Below are 27,306 nucleotides of genomic sequence, written 5' to 3' on the forward strand. Positions count from 1 at the left end.
GGCAAGTGTTAGATGATGCTGAGCATGGTCACTGAGATGGTCAGCCTCCCAAGGAAGGGATGCTTCAGCCGTGGTCCAAATGACCTCAGGGACAAGCAGGGCAGAGGCCTGGGAGGCGTCAAGGCTGGATGGGGATGGAGGCGGGTCCTGGGGAGGGTGTCAGGTGAGAGCAAGCAGGTAGTCAGGAGCACACAGGGCACTGGAACAGAATAAGGGATTTGGGTGCCATTCTACACCAGCTGGAGAGCCATTGCAGGGCTTTGCTGAGAGGTGACCAGGTTATGGTTTGAAGAGGTCCGCCCCAGCTGTAAAGGAAATCAGTCAGCAGTGGTGGTGATGGAGGCTGGAGATGGGAGACCCCTAGGAAGCTGATGTGCTGCTTAGGCCCGGGAGGATGGTGGCTTGCCTTTGAGTTGAGGAAAGGAGCTGGTGATGGATCTGGGCCACATTTAGGAGGGAGCGCCACCAGGACTGACACGGATTGGGCTGGGGGAGTGGTAAGGAAGGGAATGGAGGGTGTTACTAGCAGGCTTTTGGCTTGTGCGGCTCCAGAGCTCATGTGGTGCTGTTGAACATGGGGGATGCTAGAATGGAGCTATTGGGGGTAGAATTTAGGTCCATGGCTGCTGCTGCAGCAACTCGAGTTGTCTCGGGACAGCTGCTGGGACACTTAGGAAGGACTGTGGCCCCGCTGGGGAGGCATCCTGAGCACTCTCCCCCCGCCCCCCGTCTTCTCCTCTGATTCCCTAAGCTCCAACTTGGAGAGCCTGCTGGACACCAGCCAGTCCTGGGGGGCGAAGGGGTCTTGGTGCGGCCCCCACTGCCTCCCCAGCTCCGTGGCGGGGGTGTGGCCAGCCCTAGCATCCTGCCAGCCTTCCCGGCTGCAGCCTAAGCCCCGGCCGCAGGAAGATGTTTTGCTGCCACCTTGTGGGCAAGAAGGGCCTGACTGTTTGGGAGGGCCAGGGTGGTTCTGGGACTACACCTGGCTGCTGGAGGAAGCCAGAGCCTTGCCCTGCGGAGCTGGCCACAAGCTCCAGCTTTCAGGAGAAGGCTTATCCATCCTCCCTCATCTCCTCGAAAGAAATCTGCCAGTTCCCTGTGGGCCACGTGGGCTGCAGCAGGCACAGCCAGGGCTCACCAGTGGATCAAGCAACACACACCTGGAGGCGACCAGTTCCCACGTCCTCAGGACCAGCTTTCTCTTTCTGGCAGGGTCTCACACCTCACACCTGCCCAGGGGTGTTCTCTCTCCCCGTCACGACCCCCCCCGGCCCCCCCCCCCCCCCTGTGCACACGCAAGCAGGGCACCCAAGGCCCAGGCTAGCACAGGAACTGGGCATAACTGGAGTCAGCTTTTCCTCCTGACGTCCAGGTAGTCCACAGAAGGGGGTCTTGAGCCCGGCTTCTGCACTCTCTGGCTCTGGGGAAGGCTGTGTTCCTCCTGCCCCAGGATGCACACTGTGGGCATTTGTGAGAGGTTTCCTCTTAGTCCCCCAGAAACACCCACGGAGACTCTCAGCCCCTCAGAGTCAAATTCAGTCCAGTGTTTCCAGTGGCCTTAATAAAGAGAACTGACGTGAGGGCTTGTGTTGTGGGATTTCAGTACTGTTCGTGTAGTCCCAGCCTGGAGCTTTTTAGGGTTGTCCTAATTTCCTTCGGGCCCAGTAGGTAGTGGCTGTCTGTGTAGAGCACAGCTGTGTTTGATGCGTGTCTTTGGAGCAGAATCTTATCAGGCAGAACAGAGACCTTATCTCTGACCCTGGGCTGAAACAATGAGGAAAAGAGGTGTGTGCCTGCAGCTGTTCTCCTTTTTGGGGTCTTTGAATGGCTTGATGTCCTGAGACATTTATGTGGGAGCAGGTGCCCTTCCCTGTCTAGTTTCCCCGGGTCAGGAAAGGTTTCTGGGGAAAAGGACTAGGAAGGAGGAGGCAGCCAGGGGAGGAAGAGGAAGCTGTTCCGGGTTTGGGAGTTGACCCAGGTGGCACTTTCTCCTTGGACTGATTCTGCAGGTGCAGTGGGACTTACGTGTCTTCTGAGACTGTAAGATGTTCTTCTGGGGACTGGGATTGCTGCCTGCCTTCTGTGTGTGTGTGTGTGTGTGTGTGTGTGTGTGTGTGTGTGTGTGTGTATCTGTGTCCAGCATGTGTGCAGCTGGGGCCTTAACCCCCTTCTTTCCCATCCTACTGTTCTCCCACTGAAAGAGGCAGCTAGGTTCTAAAGTGGCCCATCCCGTTGGGTACCATGTCCCCATCCCCTCTCCATCTCCAGAGGTCGGCTCCCATAGCTGCCGTCCTGTGCTTGCTTCCTATTTATTTATTGAGACAGGGTCTCACTCTGTGGCCCAGGCTGGAATGCAGTGGCTCCATCTTGGCTTACGGCAACCTGGACCCTCTGGGCTCAAGCGATCCTCCCACCTCAGCCTCTCAAGTAGCTGGGACCACAGGCTCGTGCCACCATGCCTGGCTAATTTTTCATATATTTTTTTGTAGAGACGGGGTTTCACCATGTTGCCCAGGCTGGTCTCCAACTCCTGGACTCAAGTGATCTGCCTGCCTCGGCCTCCCAAAGCGCTGGGATTACAGGCGTGAGACACGGTGCCTAATTTTTTGTATTTTTAGTAGAGATGGAGTTTCACTGTTGGCCAGACTGGTCTTGGACTCCTGACCTCAGGTGATCCGCCTGCCTCGGCGTCCCAAAGTGTTGAGATTACAGTTGTGAGCCACCGCGCCCCACCCTTTGCTTGCATTTTCATTGGCTTGCAGGATGAGCTTGTGAGTGGGCAGCCTTATTCTTTGGCAGAACAGCCATTCCCTGTTGTGTGTGAGAGAGAAGATAGATACATGCAGATAGGGAAGTCAAGGCAGAATGCATTTCCTTTTGATCTGCAGCTCAGTGACGTTGGCCGGCTTCACTGAGTTGTGTTCTTGTCTCTGTGCCTGCCTGAGGACCTGGGAAGGGTGCCTCTGCAGGTACTTCTATTGTGGGGGGAACACGCATCCCATACAGGAAGAAGCCATCTTCACCAACGCTAATAACTAGTCCCACGGAAATACAAACTCACCACCAGGGCCTCTCCAGGCCTGGGAGATCCAGCCCAGGACTTGGGAATTTCCAGCGCTCTTTTCTGCAGGGAGCACCTAGGATGGAGAGGCCCTGCCTTCCTTAGGCATTCCCACCCAGCCCCTCAGGAATGTGCCACTTTTATCTCCTACTTGGCTCTGACCAGGTCCACGGACTTCTAAAGCTGAAAGGGACACTGGGAGTTGGGCTGGACTGGAGGTGGAGGAAAGTGGGCAGTATTATCTTTTTAAAGGAAATGCAAGCCCCTCGTCCCTTGCCACTACTTAAACTGGTTTCTCCTGATCTGCCGGTGGTATTGAGGCAGCCAATGGTTTCTGATTTTGTGGATGACGGGAAACTGACTGGTCTTCAGAGCCTGGGAGAGGACTGATGTTTACAATGCAGTGTCAATCACAGCCGGGGAGCTCTTGCCCCCAATTCTGGGTGAGCCCTGTTTTTACTGGGTGTCCGAGCAGCCCACAGTCATGAATTGGAAGGGCCTCGGAGCTTGGAGGAGTGTTTTCATTTACAGAACGTCAGGCTCCAGCCAGTACTGCAGGCTACCACTTGATCTCAGCCCATCATCCCGACAGGAGGTGAGACCCAGTGAGCAGCAGGGGCCTGGAGAGGTCCGGGCCTCAGAAGTGAGTCACTCACCCAGAACTGCGGCCGAGGTTATCTTTGACTTCTCTGCTGCCCTTAGGCAGGACGCTTAACTCAGTCCAGACAGATGAGTATCTTCTGGATTTTATAATCTCCAAAGAAGACAGCCTCAGTCATCAACAGAAGCCGACTGTAGTAGCCAGCAACTCTCGACCTCAGAATGTCAGAGCCGAAACTTAAGACAGGACCACCTCGTTGAAGCTCGCGTGTTGCAGACGAGGACACGCGCGCATACCCGGCATGGCTGCCTCTGACTTCTCACTCAGGCTTGTCATACTTCTGGGCCTCAAGTTGTTGGCTCTTCTGGCTCTTCCTTTGAAGAATGAGAAATGGCCCACTTTTCTCCAAAATGGGGTCCAGTGTGTGGTGGACTGAGGACTGTTATTTAGTTGGCCTGCTCGTAATGACAGCTCCTCACCTACCTGCCGGATCCTAGGAGGAGCCCTGGGCTGGAATTTCCTGTTTTCGAGGGCTCCCGGGGGCTGCCCCAGCAGGCCGGCTCCCCCGCGCCGCGCCGCCGTTCCCGGGCGTTCCAGGCCAGACTTGCCGCCTCTCTCTCCGGGCTGGGCTGGCTCCCGGCCTCTCCAGGTCTGGGCTTGCCGGCTGCGAGGTGGAGGAGTTGAGGGACTCGGTCGGCCCACACCAGGTGCCCAGAGGCCGGAGGTCCGTGCGCGCCGGCCGCGGCCCCGGCCCGGGCCCAGCCCCGTGCCCCTCGCCATGGGCCTGTCCCGCGCCCGCCGGCCCTGAGCATGGAGCGGGGCTGGCCGCAGGGGGACAGCTGTCCCGGGGAGCGGCCCGCCGCTTGCCGCCGCGCCCACAGCGTCTGCGACTCGCTGGACCTGCACGGCGCCCCGGCCGGCCGCGCTGCCGCCGCCCTGCAGGCCGCCCTCTGCGCCGCCAGTGAGCAGCCGGCGCGGCCGCGGAGCGTATGTTCGGGCGGTCCGGGGCCGCCGCCCACCGGCGCCCGCGGCCTTTTGCTCGGCCTCCTGCGCCCGCGCCTCGGCCGCCGGGGCCCGGCGCCCTCGGAACCGCCCGTCTCGCCTGCGCCCAGCCCCGCGTCCAGCCCCGCGCCGACCCAGCGCAGCCGCACCCGGGGGGAGCCGACTCCGCGGCCCCGGCCGGCCAGCATGACTTTCCTGGAGGTGAACCGCTTGGAGCTGGCGGCCGCCGAGGCGCCAGGCGCGGGTCTGGGGCGAGCGGGCAGCGCGGGCTTCCTGCGCGGCGCGGCGATGTGGAGCAGCCAGCGCTGGCCGGTGCTGCGCGGCGGGCGCGGGCCGGAGGGGCCCCGGCGCGGCCTGGCGGCGCTCAGAAAGAGCTTCAGCTTCCGCCTGCGCCGCGGCCAGGAGGTGCGGCGCTCCGAGTCGGGGCTGCTAGCCCGGCCGCCCCGCGCGCGCACCCGTAGCGACGGCGACGCCGGCTCCCTGGGCGCCTTCCCCAGCCGCCGCGACCTGCTGGGCGCCGACGCCCCGCGCGCAGCGCCGGAGCCTGGCCGCCCCCGCACCGCCGCCGGCCTCTGGAGGCTGCTCACCAGCCGCTTCCGCCGGAGGGAGCCCGCGCCGCTGTGGAGCCGTCGGGCGGCTGCGGCCCCGGAGCTCCTGCGCGCGCCCAGCGGTAAGGGGGCCGGCCCGGGGGGCCTAGGGGGCGTCTGGCAGAAAACAGCTTGCGGGAGAAAAGCCGGGCGCGCCCAGGGCAGGCGAGCTGCCGCGCGCGTCCGGGGCTGGCGGGGTCTGGGGTCTGGCCCGAGTGCCGTCCGCGCCTGGCGTCTGGGGTCTTCGGCAGTGGCCAAGGAGGACGGGCCGGAGGGGGCGCTCTCGGGTGCGGCCCAAGAAAGGAAGGAGACTCACCAGAGTCAGAGGACTCTGGGCTAGGCCAGACACCTTCCCTAGTTCCTTGTCGGGGCAGTGCGCTCGCCTCCGGTTGTCCCTGCGCCTGAGGTTAGGGACTGCTGTGGACCTGGTCGTCATAACTACTCTTTGATACAAAATTGGGACAGTGCCTCTGGGAGCCAGGGAGGGAAACAGTGCTGCCCAGCCAGAGAGGGGTTCCCAGAGCTAGCCCGAGCACCCATGTGGAACCTGGAGGTGACGGAGATGGGGGCCTGGCTGTCGGAGGGCTCTGGGTAAAGGGACTTGCCAGTCAGGTTCTGAGAACAGACTGAAGGGAAGGGAGCCCAGGAGGCGGCCTCCCTGCTAAGGAGGAGCTTAGAGAGGAGGCGGGTGGGGTAGATGGCTCCCTATCCACCTGCCCCTGGCGGAACAGGGCCAGGCCAGGCCAGGCTCCTCCCTCTTCACCCGGCTCAGGAATGTGGTGGGTGGCCCCACCCTGCCAAGGTGCGCTGTTCTTACTTGCAGGGAGTCTGCCCCCCAACCAGGTGCCCAGCCCTTGGGTCTGTTCTGAGACCTGCTGGAGTGGCCTCTAACCTGGGCCTGGTATTTGGGCCACAGGGGCACTAGGCCAGGTGTGGCTTGGTGGAGGGACACTACACCTGCTGGAGCAGGAAGAGGAGGAAGGACACAGGGCCGAGCCCAGGGGGACTGAGCCCACAGCCCTCAGAGTCCTGTTCTGAAGACCATCCTTACTCTGCTCCACTCAAAAAGAACCTTCCCACTGCCTCCTAGGGAACTAGGGGTGAGGGTTGGGGGTCCCGTGGAGGAAGCTGCTGTCCTCTGGCCTGGGCCTGGGGAGGGCATCATAGGTGACACAGGCAGCAGTGGTTGGGACAGGTGTGTGCCACCCTGGCCCTGACGGGGCGGCTCTGTCTTCCGCAGACTCGTTTGTGAACAGCCAGGAGTGGACGCTGAGCCGCTCCGTACCGGAGCTTAAAGTGGTGAGTGTGGCCCATGGGCAGTGCAGGTGGCCTGGAGCCGGGGGGCGAGGCTGGGTGCCGCGGGCCTGGGCCTTGCTTCTCCGGCTTCTGTCCCCTTCTCTGCTCAGCTTGGCCCTCTCTGCCCTCTATCCTCCCCTTCAGCCCTGGCCTTTCTCCCTCCTGCTGCTTCTTTGCTTTTCCTGCTGGGTCTTCTCCCTCGTGCCCTCTGCCCTCTGACCCAGTCACCCCTTCCTCTCCTGCAGGGCATAGTGGGGAACCTGTCTAGCGGGAAGTCAGCCCTGGTGCACCGCTATCTGACGGGGACCTATGTCCAGGAGGAGTCCCCTGAAGGTGAGCGTCATAGGCCCAGCCTGGGCCCTGAGGCCGGCCACTCCTCCAGCTCCTGCCCGCAGGGTCCGGGTGGGGGGTCTCCAGCCCCTTTCCAGTCCTCTTACCTCCTCCATGGGAAGCTGTAGATTTCTTCTTGGCCCCTGGGCTCTTTCTCCACACTTTGGACCTGACCGCGCGCTCTGTCCTAGGGGGGCGGTTTAAGAAGGAGATTGTGGTGGATGGCCAGAGTTACCTGCTGCTGATCCGAGATGAAGGAGGCCCCCCTGAGCTCCAGGTGATGCTTCTGCCCAGGGTTAGGGCCCACCCCTGTGCCTGGAGCCCTTTCTCGAGCTTGCTGGTTGGGACTGGGAGAGGTGGTATGTCCAGGGAGAAGGGTCCACTTGAGTCCACCTGCCCTGCGTGGGAGTTTTCCAGGTGCAGTTGCGGGTGCTAATTTTACTTGGTCTCCCCTAGTTTGCTGCCTGGGTGGATGCAGTGGTGTTTGTATTCAGCCTGGAGGATGAAATCAGTTTCCAGACGGTGTACAACTACTTCTTGCGTCTCTGCAGCTTCCGCAACGCCAGCGAGGTGCCCATGGTGCTTGTGGGCACGCAGGGTGAGGCGGGGCCCTGCAGGAGCTGGCAGAGAGCAGGAAGCCCCGGGCAACGATGCATGGGGGCAGGGGTGGGCAGGTGTGAGAAAGCCCCCAAGCCCCTACTCTTTTCCCAGTGCTGACCGGGACCCTCAGCACTCTCCGTGCTGCTCGTGTCTGAGGGCTTTTGCCCCCACTGAAACCTGCTGTCCCTGTGACTAGCAGGTCTGTATTTTTTTAGATGAATAAACGTGCTCAGAGCTTAAGTGCTTGCTGGTTTGCACTCAGTGAGGCCATGGCAGGGTTGAAATGAGACCCAGGCACCCACGTTCTTGGTGCTCTGTGTGTTCCACTCACCAGGCCCTTTGCCCACCTGCCCTTGGGCCAAATGACCCCCACCACACTACCCCAGCTTCTCCAAAAGCTGAATGACTTCCGCCTTCCCACCTCCAACAGATGCCATCAGCGCTGCGAATCCCCGGGTTATCGACGACAGCAGAGCCCGCAAGCTCTCCACAGATCTGAAGCGGTGCACCTACTATGAGACGTGCGCGACCTACGGGCTCAATGTGGAGCGTGTCTTCCAGGACGGTAACTCGGGTGCTGGGTGGGAGTCACTGGCAGCCGCAGCCCCAGTGCTGGTGATAGGAAGGGCTCCCAGTGAGCAAGGCTGTGTGTCTGGGGGGAGGTGCTAAGCCAGGCTTTTCCCTTCTCTCCCGTGGGTATAATTGACTCTGCTGTCCCCTGCAGTGGCCCAGAAGGTAGTGGCCTTGCGAAAGAAGCAGCAACTGGCCATCGGGCCCTGCAAGTCACTGCCCAACTCGCCCAGCCACTCGGCAGTGTCCGCCGCCTCCATTCCGGCCGTGCACATCAACCAGGTTCGGCCTGCACCCCGCCCTGCCCTTCCTGTCCCCACCATGTCTGTCTTGCCTCTGTGCATCCTGCCACTTCTGCTGGCCTCTTGCTCACACCTGTCCACCTTCCTCTGGCCTCCCAGCCTTGCATGTTGCTTGGAAACATTGGTTGGAATTCCATTTAGCCGGCACCATAACCTTGGCCTCATCCCTGCCCCATGGTGCCTGCCCCTTCCTGCTGCAATCCCCACTTCTCTCTGCTCTCCACCATTCCACAGCCTGCATTCCCTACCCCGATGCCCTCTGCTGAAAGTCCTGGGCCATCCACAGATGGCATGGTCAAGGCAGCAGCCACTGCACTTTACCTCTGCCAATGGCCATCATCTTTCCAAGGCCTGTCCTGGCTGCAGCTGGCGTTCCAGTGACAGCCTGGTTGCATTTCAGAGACCCTTCCCTTCAGGGCTGTGAGAAGGCGGCAGCATTCCCATGTGGGAAAAAGGAGGAGGAGGGCTGTGTCCTTCTTACTGTCTCTGAGCAGCCTCGCCCGACACCGACAGAGTGGGGCTTGTGCAGCTCACTTCTGCAGTGGGCCCTGTCCCGAGGGGCAGGTTGTGGAGGGGCAGTGGTCCAAGCACCTCTTGTACAGGTTAGGGTTCAAGGGAGGCAGCCAGGCAGGCCACACGCTCTAGTGAGGGCAATTGCGGTGCAGGCCACCTGGTTGTGCCGTGCATGTTTCCTGAGTCCTGGAGGAGCTGCCATACTGTTTCTTCTCCATTCTGTGATCTCTGTCTTTTTCTCTTTCTTTCCCTTCTCTGTTCCACATCTACACCTTACTCTGATTGGGAGTCATAGCTCTGGTCTCTCTGCCCCAGCTGTCCCGGAATCCCTTTCCCTGCCATGGGCATGCTAGAAACATGCCGCAGTGCCCTAGGCCACCTCTGGCTCCTGCCTCCTGGCCTCCTGCACTCTAAACATACATAGCTGAATGTGAGTTTGTCCAGGGTGACCCTCTACCTCCTTCCAGACCACCTGCAGGTCAGGACTCCAGTCTGTTCACTGCCAGGCCCTGCAGCTGATTCCCACCTACCAGCCTGTGCCTCTGACTTAGCTCCCTGGTTGGCCAGAAGCACTCCTGCCGGGGCCCCAGGATGAGGGTTTGCTGCCCTAGTGGGGCAGCCCTGGCAATGTGACAGTAGATCCTGCTGGCCTCCAGGCCAGAAGAATGTTCCCCCCATACCATCTGTAGGGGCTAGTGGCCCCTCTGCTGCCCATGAGCCCCGGCCAGGCCCCCATTAGCACAGGGATTCCCGGCACCCGCCTGGTGCCCGTCCCGCCCCCTGACCCAGAGCTGCCCTCAGCAGCCCTCTCTGTCCTTAGGCCACGAATGGCGGCGGCAGCGCCTTCAGCGACTACTCGTCCTCAGTCCCCTCCACCCCCAGCATCAGCCAGCGGGAGCTGCGCATCGAGACCATCGCTGCCTCCTCCACCCCCACACCCATCCGAAAGCAGTCCAAGCGGCGCTCCAACATCTTCACGGTACGTGACCGCCCTCCTCCCCCGCCCAGCCGCCTTTGCTGCACAGGCAGGGCTGAGCGCCGAGCTCCCAGCCAGGAGGGGCGTGGGCAGCCCCAAGTCAGGAAGACGGCACCTGCAGTCTCTCCCTCAGATACACACGGCTCCCGAGGGTCCTTGCCGGTGCCCTCAGAGTCTTCCAGACTGTTCCTCTGCACCCACAAGGGGTTTCCAGTAGTGGCCCTTACCCTGTCCCCACAGTCCTCCCTGCCCTCTGCCGCACACACTCACCCTCCCTGCCGCCTTCCTCTCTCCTAGGCCCCTTTAGGGTGTCTGTGAGCTTGAAAGTATCCTTGGACTCACTTGGCCTAACTCCCCTGACCCCCTTTGATTCAACAGCTAATGAACCGGCGGCCGGAAGGCTGTTTGCCCAAGGCGACACAGAGGGTTAGCTGGCCCAGCTAGAGTCAGAGCCCAGGCCTCCCCGTCTGCCTTCCGGCTCTTTTTCCGTTACCCCACTGCCGAGGGGAAAATTCATGCTTTCCACCCACCGCTGTGATTGGTTTAACAAAGGCTTAGCCATCTTTTCCTGGGCTTCACCACGCTGCCTCGTTCCTCCCTCTCAGGTTTGTCCTGTCTCCTTGTGAGCTCCTCACTCACCCCTCACAAACCTCACACCCCACACCTGGGGGCTGTTGTGCTGGCCCGGCTGAGGGTGGCCTCTGGCTCTCAGGCCCCAGGGCCTGCTGTCTCTCCACTCCCAATGTGCGACACACAGTGCCCATCCAAACCCTAATCCTCCAGCCGGGCTTGGCTGGATGTTCCAGGAGTCTTGGGCCAGACAAAGGTGGGTGAACCCCCGTGTGGGTTGTCACGAGAGCGCCCACCCCTCCGCGTCACTCCATGCGCCTCTTTCCGAGAGCAGGGCTTGGCTCTCAGCCTGGGCCCGAGTGTGGCCGGTCAGGCCAGATCTCCGGACCCTGCCCGGACAGAGCTGGTGCTTCCAAGCCCTGCTCACTCATCCTCGCCTCTGCCTGCCCAGCTCACTTCTCCCTCCCGGCTGCCTGCCTCCGTCCCAAGCCCGCCACCTGCCCTCACGGCCATCCATGCTAACAGAGCCTCTGTGCTGACGGCTCCGCCACACATAGCAGCTGCCCCCCCCCGACCCTGCCTAGATGCGCAGCTTCTCCTTTCTATCCATTGCCATTGAGACGTTAGAGTGTGGTGGGGGGGCGCCTGCTTGAGCCCACACCTGCTGCTGCTGCTGCTGCTGCGGGACCCTTGAGTGCCCTGTCCACGGTGACTACTGCCAGGGCCTGGGCACCCTGTTCCCTGGCATCGTGCCTCAGTCATCCGCTGCCTCAGTTCCATTCTTAATCTCCCCTTCCCCTTGTTGGCAAGCTCTGTAGCAACCCCAGGGCACCCCCTGCCTTCCCCTGCCCTGCTACCCTCTCCTCCGCCCATGCCCAGCCCCCGGCCTCCTCCCTTGCGCCCCGTGCTTCCTGCCATCCTGTGCTCTCTGCTGCCTGCCTCGACTCTGCTGCCCTCCATCCTGGCTGCTCACGGCACGGCCTGCCCTCTGGCGCTTCCATTCTCTCCATCCTCACAGCGGCGACCTTATATTTTCTTTCCATTGTTTCCGTGGTGACCTCACTTGCACCATTGTCCCTGAGACGGCCTCAAGACGCGTCCGTCTCTGTGGGTGTATCTTGGGACCTCCCCTCTCATCATTGCTGTTGGGGCCTCCCCTCTTCTCCCTCATCGTCCTCCCCGGCAGCAACATGCTTGCTCGAGGGCGAGCCCCTGTGTCTTGCCTGCTCTGTGGCTAGTGACCCCCACTGGACATGGTCGTGCTGTCCCCAGTCTCTCCTGTGACTTCATGTGCTCATTTCGTTGCTGCTCTTGCCCCAGTTCCTGTCCGCATGGGGAGGTGCCCCTCTGAGCTCCCAGGGGTCCTCTGGTGGTTGGGGCCTCTTGGCTCACAATCTGGCTGGGGTGGGCTGCACCCCACTCCCCCCAAACTGGCTCTTCTGTCTGGGGACCCGGTGGCAGCAGTCCCATCCACCTTCCTCCTCCCTGGGCCAAAGGGGCAGAGGGCTGTGGCGGTCCGGGCCGTGGAGCCCGGGAGGGGATGGGGCGGTGCTGCCTGTGGAGCTGCTGGGTGGCACTTTGCTCTCCGGCGGCTCTTTTGCCCGATTCTCCTTGTTCCCTCTGGCCTTGCTTTCTCCCACGCTGCAGCTGTGGCCCTGTGTCCCCTCGCTGTGCCCTTGGCTCCTGGCAGCCTGGGAGAACAAGAGGGATGGGGCCTGGGCTGCCGAGTGGCGAACATACCATTCCCTGCTGAGGTGGACGCTTGGCCTGTGTCTGCCCAGCAGGTGCCCCTGCCACCCGCCGCCGCCGCCTCCTCCTCCTCCTGGTCCTCCTCCTCCTCGTCCTCCTCCTCCTCCTCCTCCTCTTCATCCCGCTGCCGCCGCTCCCCAGGCGCCTGGGTCTCTGCCCTCACCGGTGCTGACCGACTTGTGCGGGGCTTGAGTATAACTTGCCAAAATCTTTATTCTTTCGATATTTGCAGATATGTGCCACTGTTTCCAACTTTTCATCAACAAAAAGGCCTTTCCAACTCCTTCCAAATTAGAAGACCAGTTGGTGACACACAGCACCTCTGGACATGCCCCCTGTGCGGGGCCGGAGGCGGGCCGGGCCCTGGGACTGCTCTCAGATGAGAAGCGGCCGCCGAGCTCCCCACTCCAGAGACCCACGGGAACCTTTGTAACTAACCCCACCCCCAGGGAAGGCTAGGAGCGCCGGAGCCCGCGCTGGGGGCTGCCGGGGACCAGGCCCGGCCGGACGCTGCAGGCTCGCTGCATGGAGAAGAAGGCAGCTCGGCCCCACGCCCGGCGCTGGCCAGCGCGACGAGGCCCAGAGGGGCGGGGGAGTCCAAGCCCGCCCGGCCCGGCTGCTCCTGGGGGGCGCTTTCCTGCCCCTCCCCTCCTCTGCTCCTTCCTGCATGGACCTCTGCCGTTCCTGCTCCTGCTCCGGAAGCCGCCGCCGCCGCCGCGCTTGCCTTGCCCCCTCTTTTTGGCCTCCCCCTATTTCCTAGGATCCGCATTCGGGTGGACTCTGCCCCAGGAGCTTGACAGGGTGCAGGGCCTCTTCTGGCCTCTCTCCTCTCTCTGTCCATCCACTGTGCCCCTTGGGCCACGCCGACGCGCTCGGTGCCACGTGCCGTGTGGTGTCTGTGCCGCAGACGGGCCATCTGCCCGCTCACTTGTGGACTTTGCGCTCCCGGTTGTCGCGCCCTGTGCTCCCGACCAGCAGCCCCACCGTCCACTTCCTCGCCCCCGCTTCTCTTACGCCCCCGCCCCGGGCGTGCTCCTCGCGCCCTCGGCCTCTCTGTCCTTGCTCTTTTGTAAGGGGCGGGCCCGGCTCAGTGACCTGTGCTGCTCTGTATGGTGCCGTGTGTAAGAATAAACCCATTGGAATACTCGTGGTCTCAGTTCCTTCCCGTCCCGCCGCCCCGGCCCGACCCACTGCTAGGGCTGCCCAGGAGGAGGGAGGCAGGAGGGAGGCCGGGAAGTCCAGGTGGGCAGCTCTCGGCAGACCCTGGGCCTCTTTAACACTCCTCTTGTTTTCTCTTCCAGTCTCGGAAGGGTGCTGACCTGGACCGGGAGAAGAAGGCTGCCGAGTGCAAGGTGGACAGTATCGGGAGTGGCCGCGCCATCCCCATCAAGCAGGTCAGCGCCTCCCTTCCCGTGTGCTCCAGGGCTCAGAATGAGGCCCAGGAATGTGGCGCTTCCCAGGGCCTCTTCTCAGGCCTCTGTGATGGGGGAGATGGCATCAGAGGCCAGCACCACCCTCCTAGGCGGAGTCCCTAACAAGGGACTGGCTCTCCCGTGAGAAGGCGCCTTCTCTGCGCCGCCACCTTCTGGCCACCAGCTCTGCCTGTACCTTCTGATCACCACCGGAGGGCAGCAGAGAGCTACCTGCCGGGTTCAGCCAGGCGCTCAGCCTGTCCCGCTGGTTCTGGGGTTGGGTCTGGAGAGGGTTGAGTGGCTTTCTAAGGAAAATGAGCAACCCGAGGAGCCTGCGTGGAAGGCGATACTGAGGGCTAGTCCAGCGCTAGGTCTGTTGGCATGGTTTTGTTAATAAGGGCCTCTGTTCGTCTTTAACGAAAAAAGTTGAGAGACCACCTCCTCACCTCTCCTACCTCCTTTCTAGTCAGTCTTGGGGGCCCTGGGCCTGCCTTCTTCCGCACCTCCGGTCTTGGATTCCTGCAGTGGACACGGCATTGCCCCACGGAGGGCGTCTCTCTGATGTGCTGAGCCAGAGCTGCTGGGGTGGAATGGGGAGGCATGTCTTTGGTGTGTGGGCAAGAGCCTGAGGAGCTGGGGTGCCCGTACGAACGGGGGCACTTGGCACAGAATTTCTTGGGGTCTGGTGGTTGGAGAGGCCATGTACATAGGCAGCTGTACTGCCAGGTTTTGACCACAGAGGAGGCTCATGTGGCCAGAGCACCTGAGCCCGGTGTGGCAAGGCCTGCGGTCAGGTGTGGCTCTCCGGGGCTGGGACTCATGGGCAGTGTGACTACTTGTGGGGAGGGGCCAGTCGGTGTGACCAGGATTCATTCGTTAAGGCTAGGGGTTTCTGACCCCCAGCGAAAGTCCATTTAGAATGAAGAGTCCCAAGCAGAGTAGTGTCCCAGAGGGCAGGGTCCCATGCGGTGATCCGTATTGTTTCCACTCACCCCTCTCTTGAAATGTTCATCGCATTTATGTCTGGCAGTGACCACCCCAATTGGGCCAGACTACTGGGAGGCCCCCTGGAAAGCCAAAAGCACAGTGACAGCAGCCAGAGGCTTCCCTGTTCGTTCAGGGAGTGCGTGTGTATGTGTGTCTTTGTGCAGGATCAGACCCTGCACAAACCTGTTGCTCATTTGATCCCCTCTCTCTGGGCACCTCCTTTGTGGGGGCCCCTTCTAGGTGATGCCCTGTGCTTTGGGCGTGGGCTCCTCAGCTCCCTGCTTGGAGATGGGGAGTGCAAGGGAGAGCGTGGGCGGTGAGTGGGTGTGTAGACACACTTCACCGAATTCACTACGAAAATGGGACCACTTTCCTTGGGGTCCTATGTGCTCCCTTTCCTCACTGGTCATCGGGGCTGACTTATTTGTTCCCTGAATCCCTCACATGGGAAGGAAGGAGAGATGTTGGGTTGGGGAGGAAGCCCTGTGAACTTGAACCTGGGGTTCTGGTCCAGTCTTAGAGTTAGTAGGTCACTTGGGTGTTTTCACCTCTAAATCTCAGGGACGCTCAGTAGGAAGGCCCTCTAGCTGCACAGCCCAGAGTGGTGCCGCCAGCTGGGGGCAGGTGTCAGAGGCCTGTGCCTGATGCAGTGACACCCTTTAGGGGGTGCCCGCTCCTTCCCGTTCTGTAATGATCGCTCGCTAGGGGCGGGGCGCGTCCGTTCTCTTCTTCCAGCCTGGTGGCCATTCCTGGCGCTTCCCCGCTGCCGCCGGTCCAGCCCCACCAGATCTGCAGCCCCTCCTTGCTCCGCCCTCCTGTCCCGTTCTCCCGGTTCTGTTCCTTCCCCTCCCCCCAGCTCCTGCTGGGCGTGGAGATTGCATTTCAGTTGCCATTTGCATTCCCAATCAATCCGGACTCCGCAATTAAGTCGGCTGGCGGAGCTGGGAGGGAGGCGGCGGCGGGAACGGGTCCTCTGGGGGCTGTCGCCTCCGCGCCTCTGCGCCGTTCCCATTCCGCCCCAGATTGCTTCCTGCTCCGCCGTGCGCAGCCGGCCGGCTGGGGAGGGAGCAGGAACCCCTGTAGCTTCTTTGGAGACGGAGTGGGAAGAGGCGCGGGCTAGGCGGGTTTCCTCCCGTCCGCTTCCCGGGAGCGGGCGTGTGAGTGGGGCGGGGCTGAGCGGACGGGTCGTTCCGCCAGCGCCCCCGGCTAACGAGCGTCATTACAGCGGCTCCCCCGCCTCCGCCCGGGGAGGGCGTTGCCGAGGACGGGGGCGTTCAGGGTGGAGGAGGGACCCCCGCCCCGATCACATTCTCTGCGAGGAGGGAGGAGCCACACGTGTCTGGGTCGGAAAGGTGCCGAGACCCCTTCCCACCCTGACTGTCAGAGAAACCGCGCGCAGTGCAGGCCTTGAGCGGCTCCACCTTCCAGGCCGCTGGAGATGGAAGCAGAGCGGGGCGGGGCGGGGCCGGCCGTGGAGTCTCCTGCTGAAGGCTGGGAAAGGCTGGGAGACGCTGGGAGAGGGAAGCACGCCTAGTGGGGTGAGGGGAGTCGGGACAGGGGCGGGAAGCCGGGTCCATCCCTCACACTTGGTTATTTCTTTGGTTTGTGTGCTGGGGGCGGGGCGGGGGGTGGATTGGGGATGACTCCAAGGCATCTCCAGAGCCCGAGGGCCTTAGAGCCTTCGAGCACGCTAGTCCCGTGGCTGGTCGCAGCGGGAGGGGGAACAGCTGACTGCTTCTGAGCTCTCAGCGCACCTGGTCCCTGGCCAGTGACAGGAATACCACACCCAGAGGCAGGTCACCAAGGCCCAGCCGACCTGGAAGGCTCCTTCACAGACCACGAGGCAGGGCCCGCTTGCCTTGTGGAAGGTCCCCTTAGTGCCGCTAGTCTTCAGAAACCCCTTTTTAGGATAGGGTCTTCCAGGCCAAGGGGGCCAGGTAGCAGGATGTGTCTGCACATGGCCATGTACTTCAACGCCCAGCCGGCATGCTCGCACCTCCCGCAATGGCATTTGGCCCTGGTGTGGCCGGAGAGGAGCAGCAAGAATGTGACACGTGCTGGAAGTCGGCAACTGATGTCACAGCTGCCGGGGCCTCTGCAAGTGGGTGCCCTTTCTGGCCTCCACCTCACCTCCTGTTGGGGAGGGGAGAGGTCCAGGAAACAGGAATCCCTTATCCTAATTGCATCCATCTAGGGCTTAGCCTTCTATTAGGAAGAATTTAGAGAAGGAAGGTGCAGTTGAATCCAGTATTTGCCCCCCACCCTTGGGCGTCAGGACCACGAGCTGCAGACAAGGGACTGCCGTTTCCTTGTGCCTGCATCTCTTAGTCCCCGTGTTATTGGCTGTCTTCTGGCTGGGCCCTCCGTTCCTGAAGGAGATGCCATCGAGGGACCGCTTCCCTCTCTGGTTGCCCCCTCCTCTAAGTATGGGCAGAGTCCGCTTTTTCAAGTGTCCCTGCTGGGGGTGCTGCCCCTTCCGCTCTCCCAGCTGAGGGTGAGCCCCACACTAAGCCCCACGTTTGTGGATCTGCCTGTGCCCCTCTTCCCCCTATGGGACTTTTGCCTTGAAGTCTCCAGGGAGCACTGCCTCTTGTCAGCCTTCTTGAGTTGGGGGTTTTGGAGGATGGGGGGCCACGGATGGTGATGCTGGTCCTGGATCTGCCCCTGGTCTCCATCGTGGTGCTCCCTGGTCCTGAATGACCCCCCCCCCCCCCCCCGCCTCCCATTCCCAGCTGTTGCCTTGTGTGTGTTGTTTAAGGGAAAGAACCTGAGCCAGTGAGGGCGTCTTTAGAGGGTTCTTACTAGAGGAGTAGGTTTCTCCTGGGAAGGAGGCCACAGCTGTGGTTGAGCATCATCTCCTTCCATCTTCCTAGTGGGGTCTACCTCCTGCATTCGTCATCTGACAGCCAGGGGTTTTAGGGGGCTTTTCCCCAGTTCTTCCAACATATGTTTACTGGGTGTCAGCTGTGACCCAGGTCTTGTCCCCGGGGCAGGCTCCTTGTTGTGGCACTTTCGCTCGTCCTTCTAGCCATCCAGCCTCTGCATTCAGCGAGTCTCACTGGCTTATGCAGGAAGTGTGGTTGCTAGGAGGGAAGGCTGGGTCTTCCTGCTGCCTGGCTTGGTGGTCTGGGGGATGCTTGGGACAATAAGGGGATTTTCTGCCCTATTATGGAGCTACCACAGGGGGTGGAAGGCCAGGACCTTACCAAAATCTCTGCTGTTTTGACCCTTGGAGCCTCCTGGGGAGGAGCATCACTGATGGCCACTATCTACACCCCTAAGCGTCTGCTCCTGACCATCTATACCCCTAACTGTCTACACCTCCGATCATCTACACCCAACGGTCTACACCCCTGACAGGCTTCTCCTGTCGAGGTGGCTCTACACACTGGGGAGGGAAGATGCCCACCTGCCAGAACAGCGGTCCAGCTGCTTCCTGATGGATGATGGGAGAGAGCCAAGTTCTGGGGAAGGACTGGTCTAAGGGGCCTTCCCAAGTTCACTGCTAGGTCCTTAAAGGCTGCTTTGCTCAAAGTGGCCCAGCATAAGTGGGGAGGGAGGAGGGCATTGCCTAACGACATCGTGACCTCCTCATGCTCTGTGACCTGGGGGGCTGGCTCCTGGTTTCTGATCAGACCTCTGTTCTCAGGGGATCCTGCTGAAGCGGAGCGGCAAGTCCCTGAACAAGGAGTGGAAGAAGAAATACGTGACGCTCTGTGACAACGGGCTGCTCACCTATCACCCCAGCCTGCATGTGAGTCTGGGAGGAGGAGCCTCCTGAGGGAGTATGGGGAGGGGGTAGAGGGAGGATAACAGAATGCGGGCAGCGGACAGGCTCCAGGACGGACAGGAAGCAGACCTTAGTGATTTCGAATGGATCATCCCTGGAGAAGGAACCTCACACTGGCAGCTTGGGAAATGCACAAGACCCGGCTGGCCCCTCCCGTGCCCTCTGGGCAGTCAAGCTGTATATCCGCCTTGCCAGTTTTTTAAGGTGGAGGATTCAGCCACTTCCACAGAATTTCTAGTCAGGGGTGCCGATGTTGCCCAGCAGTTGTGTTGAGCTGGGCAGTGCCAGTGGGGAGCTGCGGGCTTCTGGGCCTGGGATGGTGGAGGACCAGGGCTGTTGAGAATGGGCTAGAGCCTCGGAGAGTCCTCCTGGGAGGAGAGCGAGCGTGGCCTTGTCTGTTGTTAGAAGGGTCTGGTGGCTGCGTGGCCTGTGTCCCAGCTGGGGGGTGTTGTGGTGACTGGAGTGGCCCCTGTGCAGCTCCCCCACCCTTCTTTCCTCCCCTCCCCTCACCGCGTGGCTCCAGCACCCAGCTGTCACCGGAATTCATCTCTGTCACCACCCCACTGTGGGGCTAATGAGTTCTCCCGTGAAGCCCCTCGAGCACAGCGCGTGCCCCCACCCCACCCCCCCGCCCTGGCCCGGAAGTCCTGGGCCTTCCTCTGAATCCGCCTAAGGTGTCAGGAAGGCCTGACCTAGGAGGTGCTGGGGCCCTGCATCCTGCCCATCACCCAGGCCCGAGAGCACCGCCCAGACAGCCCTGCGGAGAAAACTCGCAGAGAAGGCCTGGCCCTCCTGGGCTTCTGGGTATCTGACAATCCTCAGGCAATGGTCCTCCCCCTCCGCTCAGGGGACAACGCCAGTCAGCCGCTCGCCCTTCCTAACACGCCTTACTCCACAGGGCAGGGCCTGGTACCTGGGAGACTGGAGGAGGGAGCACCCGCATTCAGTGCAGCTGGCTACTGAGCTCCCACCCGACCCCCCACCTCCCACCACGGGCACAGACCTTGTCCCACTCGCGAGTCCTTGCGAGGCAATGAGAGGCAGCTAGGCCTGCTGGGAAGAGCGCCGGCGACAGAGGCAGAAAGTATCGTAGGAGGCCAAAGTGCGCTCTGTGGGTACCAGGCTTTGTTACTGTGTACAGAGCCCTACACTAAAGGAAGGGCCAGAAGACAAGGAGAGCCCTGGTATTTCCCTGTTGAAAGGCTCCAAGGATTTCAGGGCCACTCACAGACAGGAAGTCCCAGGTAGGAGTGCTGAGGCCAGAAAACCGCACCAGCGTCTTCTAAGTCCCAGCCTGAGGTGTTTCACGGCCAACACCAGGCAGCTTAGCCGTGCCCTCTGCTCATGTCCAGCTGCCCATCTCGGTGGCGGAGCTTGGGAATGGGCCTGTTTGAAATGTCCGTTTCCCCACCTGTGTGGAGCTGCCCTTCCGCTTCCCCCTTTGCCCAGTTCTTACCTGCTCTTTTCTGTTTTATGTGACCCTAGCTTGGTGCACTGTCTGTGCCCTCTGCCAACAGTGGAGGCAGCGAGGATGGAGAGGAGTGGCAGAGGGTGTCTTGGATGTGGAAGAAAGTGTGGGTTGTGGGGTTGGGCTGGGTTTTGGTTTCAGTAGAGGAAACACAGCCAGCTGAAGAGCAGAGCTCAGGGGGGTTGGTGGCTTTTCAGAGTCACCCGGCTGGTGGCTGAGCTAAGACTTGGACCCATGACTTTGGCTCTGAGCATTACCCAGATTTTTCTGCACTTGCCAAGAGCACCTCCCTCTGGGGCTGACTGAGAGAGTCACGTAAGAGTTAATAGCAGGGTGAGTGTTGTCAAGTAAGGAGGGAGTTGGGCTTGCCTGCCTGGGGCTAGGGTGGGCGTCTGAGCCCCCCAGGAGTGCCCCTCCATGCCGCACTTGTTGCACTGTGTGAGTTCTTAGAATTCACCCTGCAAGGCCAGGCCTGGAAGTCCTGGCACCCACATCCTGTCACAGGCCCTGAAGCACACTTGGCTACACATGGTGCAAAAGCACGAGTGGAGGCAGGGCCGGTCGTGGCTCCATGCGCTCACAGCTCTCCGTGGAGCTCTGGCAGAGCCTGCTTCACTTTGTGTCATGCCGCCACCACCCCCGCCACGCTTTCCCTCCCTCCGGGGCTGCCGCCTCGCCTCCTTCATCTCCCCTGGCCACCTTCTTCCAGCCTGAGCATGCTCTTCAGTTGCCAGCAGTGAGCAGGCCACCTCCCTACCTGTGAGCAGCCGCTTCTCTCTGGGGCTCTTCAAACCCTAAACCCTGGCAGGAAGCATGTCGAGGAAGGAGCTCCGGCAACTCCAGAGGCTCCAACAGAACTCTGGTCTGAGGCTGGCTCTCCTCTCCAGCAAGGGTCTCGCCTGAGCCCCAAGGGCATCGGGACTGGTGACTCACCTATGGATGGGGGCCGGGGGGACAGGACACACAGAAGATGAGTTCGTGGGCCAGCCCTGAGCCCCGTGCCCCATTCTCGCCTGGCCCAAGAGAGCCCGCCACAGCCTCCCCCATTTTGCAGCCAGCGGAGCCATTCACACAATCACCTTCTGTTAATTCTATCTGCAACATCAATTAAATTGTTTGTAGAAACTAATTGAATGTGGCTTAATCACACATCTTAATAGCTTTCCACGCTCTGAACTCGTTGTTAATTCCAGTAATAAAACGAGATGAGAACGCTGGCTGGGTAATTAGCGAGGAGGCTGGGGAAGAAATTGCTGTTTGATGGTGGGTAATAAAGGCAGCCGTGGTGACCGCTCTCCTGAGCAGCCGCCACCACCACCATGCTCCCCGTTCTGCTGACGGAGGGAAACGCTGCTGCCTGTCTGAGGTTCCCATCCCTGCTGATGCTCCTCAAGCTTCTCTCTGCTCTCCTCCGGGCCCAGGCTCCAGGGTTGCCCGGGCACGAGGGCGCGGAATCCAGGGCTGTGGGTGCCGGCCTGTCCTGGGAATGCGGAGTGTCTGGCTGGTGCCGTCAGAGATGCTGAAGTTGGGCCGTCCTTTCCCCTGAGGCCAGTTTCTGGCACCTTAGCTCTGAACAGAGTCCCCCTGTGCAACTCTTCTTCTTGGCATGGGGTCAGCTTTTCCTGCCATGTCCCAGCCTGGGCATCCCAGGGCTGTTGTGGGGCCTGAAAACTGTTGCAGCTGCTGTGACCTCCTTGTGAACTAGAGCAGCCCAAGCCCCTCCCCTAAGGAGGGACTGCAGCTGTGCCTTTGGCCCAGCCAGCTGTTGACTGTTGTCTGTAGTAGCCGATCTAAGATGTGATTGTGTACAGGGACTGCCGACGGGGACCAGGGACGGGAAGCTGAGTCTGTGGGATGCAAGTGGAGAGGGGGTGAGGCAGTGAAGTCATTTGAGTGGACACTGGGCTGAAAGCAAGACAGAGGGCCGGCGGGGCCAGTGGCGTGCAGCCCAGTGTGCTGGAGAAGGATGGATGGAGGCACGCTGGGAGGGCAGGAGGGGCTCCTGGGTCTGCTTCCTTCCCAGCCACCTTGGCAAGGCCCCAAGCTGTGGGCAGAGTCCTGCTCTGCCAAGTGCGGGCCGAGCGGTTGTCAAAGAGGTCCTGCCTGGGCGGGAGGCTGCTCACTGACTCCTCGGTTATGTCATTCTGTGGTTCTGGGACAATGAACAAGACTTTAGCACATGTGTGCTTGGGGCCAGGCACTTGGTACTGTCCCTCACAGAGAACTGGGGTGGCAGGAGGGCACAGGTAAGCCCAGGGCTGCCAGGAGCAGCAGTGGCAGGGAGTGTGGGCTCCTTCCTGAACACACCTTCTAGGCGTGGCTCCTCTGCTCCGGTTGGTTACTCCCCTGGTCCTCTTCCTGAAGGGCTGTCTGCCTGGGAAGATGCCATAGCCACCTTGAGAATGAAGGTGACTGCAGGCTCGGCGAGACCCACAGGGCTGGACCTGGGCAGGGAGGCCGCGTGCTGATGCCAGGCCTTTCCACCATTCCCCTGATGACACGGAGCTGTGGGTGACGTCCAGCCCAGCCACAGAAGTGCAGGCAGAGGCTGGTGTTTGGCACCTCTTTCCTCCGTCTAGCTGGTAACCTCCTCACCTTCTCTTAGTGACCTGGGACCAGGTGACTCCTTGTCTACTTGATGCCCTCATTATTCCTGCCAGAGGGAGCCCCGGTGAGACTTCCTGCCCTTCCACTGCTTCCCAAGGGGCAGCAGGCCCCATGGGCTCTTTTCAGCAGAGGACAGTGTCGATTTTCCCTGGAGCTAACGGGGTGAGAAGACAGAGCCAGCCTGGCGGGAAAGCAGTCTGATGTCGAGTGGTAAAGGTGAAGGCCAGCCTCCTCAGGGTAGGAGGACCGTGTCTGGGAAGGCTCGTCGCACAGCCGCCCTCAGGATGCAGACATTCCAGAGGTGCTCGTGGAGGGGAAAGGAGGAGCGGCTTTGTGTCCAACCGATGTAATTCAGTCAGAAGTTAAATCTGGCACCACCACCCCGGTTCTTCTCTCAGGAAGGGGCATAGACCCATGGAGAGGAATTTGTGCCACTTTACCGAGGGCATTAGCTAGGAATTGCCGTGGAGCTCAGGGACAGTGACAGGGACAAGGAAGCAGGAGGCAACAGGCTGGGACAGCCCTTAGGACAGTGTCTGATACTAAACGCTTGTCAAACAGTTTAAAGGGAAACCTCTGGAGGAGAGGCTGGAAGCAGGAGGCCCAGCGGGGCTCCAGGCCAGGGAGCGGCAGGCCCCCACCCTTCCTCCCTGCACTCGGCCGTGGTGCTCCCTAAATGATGGGGGGAGTCCAAGCACAAAGTGGCCCCCCATCTCCAGGGCCCTGACTTGAAAGCAGGGTGAGTCCCGGGCCCAGGACAGGCTGGAGGAAGCCTGTGCACAGGGCACAGGCTTGGGAATCTGAAAAACCTTGGCTTGAATCTGACTCTGCTACCGTTTAATTGTGTGTTCCCGGGCAGATAAGCCTTTCTAAGCCTCAGTTCCTTCATCTACAAAACAGGCACTGCCTCCCTCAGGTGGTGAAGATTACACGAGGTTATACGTGGAATGTATAAATACACTGCTGTAGGATGGTAAATACCTTGCACACGACAGGCAGATGACATGACGGCGGTGACGATGACTGCCGCCAGGGAATCGGTGGTACCCGTGAGACCACCTGTTGCTGTATGCCAAAGTCCAGCAAAAAGAATCAGAGGCTTCCTTTTAAACTGTCCGACAAGTGTTTATTATCAGACACTGTCCTAAGGGCTGGGACTATTCTAGGCTTTAGAAGGTTCTTAATGCCCAGGTGGGGGCTGCAGTGCTTGGTGGCCACCCTGTCATCCATGTCCCCGAGTGTCTCCGCTCCCCTCCTCAGCCAGGGGCTCTCCCTAAATCCCAGCCTGGCCCAGCACTTGGCCTGCTTTGTGCTGTTGCCTCCGAAGCTGTTGTTCCTGAGGGCCTGAGCCTCAGCGCTTAGCTCCAGGTCCTTAGCCGCCCCCAACTCTACCTCCCTCCTGGCAGAGTCCCCCTAGAGCTGCTTTGAGCACCGTGGAGATCGAGGTGTAATCCAGACTCAGAGTCATTCTGTGGCTTAGAATCCTGCTTTTCAAGATTGGAGCCTTCCCTCTCCTCCCACAGCAGGGAGAGACCTAGGAGTTGCAAGATTCAGCGCTGGAGTGACTGCTGCTAACCAGTCTTCATCTGTCTCTCCCACCCGGCCTTTAGGATTACATGCAGAACATCCATGGCAAGGAGATTGACCTGCTGCGGACAACGGTGAAAGTGCCAGGGAAGCGCCTGCCCCGAGCCACACCTGCCACAGCCCCGGGCACCAGCCCCCGTGCCAACGGGCTGTCCGTGGAGCGGAGTAACACACAGCTGGGTGGGGGCACAGGTGAGGCGGCTGCTGAGGTGGGGGCCTGGGGGGTGGCTGCCTTGGCGCCAAGGCAAGCAGGCATTCTGGGCTTGGCTGCTTCTCAGCCTGGGCACAGGGTGCTGGCCAGCATCACACTTCAAGGTCATCTCAGCCAAAGACATGTGCCCTAATGCAGCCCTAGTGGAGTTAGTTGAGGTGGCAGCAAATGTCTAGACGAGCAGTTGATCTGGATGTCAGATGGGGCCAGGTAGTGTCATGTTTGGGCAGTGGTGCTGGTGGTCCTAGGCCCATCTCTGCATCTGGATCCGAGGCAGGCGATGGGTGGGGGCAGTGCCTCTGGGTGCATGGCTGGCATCTCAGCCAAGGTTGACATATGGAGATGGGGGAGGCGGAAGGGGACGGAGCTGTCTGGAGTCAACCTGGTGCATATTCTCAGGCCTGAGTGAGAGGTGGGATCTCTGCTCAGAGAGGACTGAATTTAGACAGGAGCTGGAGGCAGGAAACTCCAGTGACGAGCTATTGTGTTCTTGCCTTTTCAACTGATAGTGCTGGCCCAGGTGAAAGGCCTCCTGTCCCCAGGGACTCCCTTCCTAGTGCCGCTTCACTCCTCCTCCTTTGGGCCCCCAGGCTCCGTGCTCTTCCAGGATCCATCCTTCCACACTCATTTCCCTCGCTTCCAGAGCCCCTGGCTCCCGACTGCTTTTCCCGGAGACTTCAGTATCCCCGATGTTGTCCTAGACCATTGGATCTCATGTTCCCTGGGCCCAGTAACAGCTGCCCCAAACCCTGCCCTGCTGGTGCCATTCCTGTGCCCTGTCCCAGCAGTCAGCGCCTGGCAGCACAGGTCTGCAGCTGGGTGAGTCATCTCCCTAGAGGGCCTGTGCTTGTCACAGTGAGGGGAGGATGTGACAGACTTAGTGGACAGGTGGTTGGGGATACGAAGTCCCCTGGAATGGATGGGAGAGACCCCAAACAATAAAGAATTGTCCCACTCACAACGCTGATGGGACTCTGCTGAGAAATCCCAGGTTAGAGGGAAGGAAGGCACAATGATGCCTCCAGGTGTGGTCCTTGTTGGAGGCAAGGCACCTGAAACAGGTGTGCTGGGCCCACTCTCGCAGAAACACCGCGGACCAGGCCGAAGGCAGGGGAGTGGCCAGGGGGAGGGGCCTGACACAATTGAGATGTGCCTTATGCAGTGGATGTCTCTGCATCAGGCCCCAGGTCCTCAGCAGCTGTGAAGTAGAGATTATTGTCCCCATTTTAATGAGGAAACAGAGGCTTGGCATAGCTAACAAACTTGTCTGTAAATTCCACAGTAAGTGGGAGACCTAGGGTTCAACCTCATTGTGTCTGACTTGAAGAGCCATGTTCTTTCCTCTAAGCCACCCTGAGCTCAGAAAGGAAGCCTGTGAGGTGGATGGAGGGAAGGAAGGACGCTAAGGAGGAGAAGGCCAGCCACCACCCATCATGGGGCTGTGCCAGTGGGGGACCTTGAGCCTGCTGTGGGGTTGTACTGGCCTGATGGCAGGTCACATGCAGTCTTCAGTGCCCTGCCCAGAGAGCAGGTGAGAGCTGCAGGGAGCCCTCTGGCACCAGCCCCCAGGGGCCCCTTTGGTCAGCTTGGGGTTTCTCTTATCATTCCAAAAATGAGGAGCAGGCCCAGGTGAGTCCCTTTCCTTGACGGCAGGGAGCCAGAGGACAGCTGGGCTGTTTCCCTAGAGCGAGGGAAACGAGAAGACGCTGTCCTGTCCCGTTCCTGTCCCTGACATCCCTCACACCTGGGAGCGGCAGTGGCATGGAGGAGGCAGCCCCGTGCCCTCACTCCTGTAATGACAGCGCCCACACGCAGGAGCTCGCGGACGGTGCCCACCCAGCCCGCGTCCCGCTGCCGCGTGCCGACACCGACACCGACCCTCATGCACACTCACACATGTCTCTCACTCACCGGGCGATGTTAACATCTCATTATCTTTGTTACTGTAATTACATTATCCGCTGCTTTATGCAGAATTATCCTCCGAGGACTAATTGATGGCTCCATGTTTAATTCATTAATCATTAGCATCAAATTCGACAATTACAGTGCACACTGATTGTGGGATTGCAGGCGTAATGAGGGGAGAATTAACAAAGAAAAGGGAAAGCACTTTCCCTCCCTCAGGATTTTGGGTTGGGGGCTTGGGGAGGAAGTTGGGCCTGTAATGTCTTTGGATGGCGCTAGGGATGAGGGGGAATACGATTTGGAACCTGGAAGGGAATGAAAGCAGGGGTGAGGAGAAGCAGGGTGTCTGAGAAATGAGGGACCAAGTGTGCATCCTGGAAGGTTTCCTGAGGCAGGACCTGTGAGGGCGGAGGACGGGAGGTGGGTAGGATTCTGAAGAGGCAGCATCTACGTGTTTCTTCGGGGCCTGGAGATGGAGACTGGCCTGTAGCCTCCGTGCTGCACATATGTGACTAAGCACTTACTATGTGTCTGGTCCTGTTTGGGGTGTTGTGACAAATACAAGAGGAACATAAAACTTGCTCCCTGCCTTTGGCGTCATCCCAGCGGCAGAGCTGTGGCACCTTAGGCCATTCTTTACCTTCCAGCTGCTGCAGCTTGGTGCCACCTCCCCATAGACTTCCCCTCAGTCCCACCGCCTGCAGGGCTGGTGTGAGACCTGGCGCCTGCCCTTCCCCTGGCTGGGCCTCTGCCTGCTGTCTCCAGCGTTGGCCAGCTCCAGGCCCCTTCTCTGCTTTCCCACTAACCTCCAGCACCTGGCTGGCTCCTCCGCTTCAAGGTTCAAGCACCTCAGGTTTGGCCCCCGTGTTCTTAGACCTCCTAGGGCCGTTTGCTTCTGGTCTCAGTCTTGGGTCGACTGAAGAAGGGGAAGGAAGCTTAGGTTCTCAGTGTTCCAGCTCAGGCTTTGTAAGTGTCACAGGCCCCTGAGGCCCCACGGCTGTTCCCAGAATCTCTCCAGCAGGGTCTCAGCCACGGAGTGAGGTGGGAGAATTGTGCGGTGCTCTGTCCTCCCTCCACTGCTGGCCGCCGCGCCTGCCCCAGCCTTAGCTTTCCTAGAGCCGTCGGTTCCCCTTGGCTCTGCCATTCTTCCCTGATGGGAAATGAAAGATTAATTTTCTC

At 60.5% G+C, this 27,306-nt stretch overlaps 1 protein-coding gene across 4 annotated transcripts in view; it reads left to right on the forward strand.

The window, feature by feature from the left end:
* The window catches only part of AGAP3 (ArfGAP with GTPase domain, ankyrin repeat and PH domain 3), a 58,826-nt gene that overhangs the window by 24,492 nt on the left and 7,028 nt on the right, over positions 1-27,306 (forward strand). For 2 of the 4 annotated variants that reach the window (XM_032762231.2, XM_032762232.2), the window contains exons 1-4: positions 10,292-10,443; positions 13,459-13,551; positions 18,206-18,310; positions 24,032-24,200. In XM_032762231.2, coding sequence (XP_032618122.1) covers positions 10,354-10,443; positions 13,459-13,551; positions 18,206-18,310; positions 24,032-24,200 — 457 coding nt within the window. In that variant the 5' untranslated portion in view covers positions 10,292-10,353. The other 2 variants (XM_032762227.2, XM_032762228.2) reach the window with 2 other exon arrangements.

Source organism: Hylobates moloch, unplaced genomic scaffold (genome assembly GCF_009828535.3).
Source record: "Hylobates moloch isolate HMO894 unplaced genomic scaffold, HMol_V3 SCAFFOLD_1, whole genome shotgun sequence".
Classification (NCBI taxonomy): Eukaryota; Metazoa; Chordata; class Mammalia; order Primates; family Hylobatidae; genus Hylobates; species Hylobates moloch.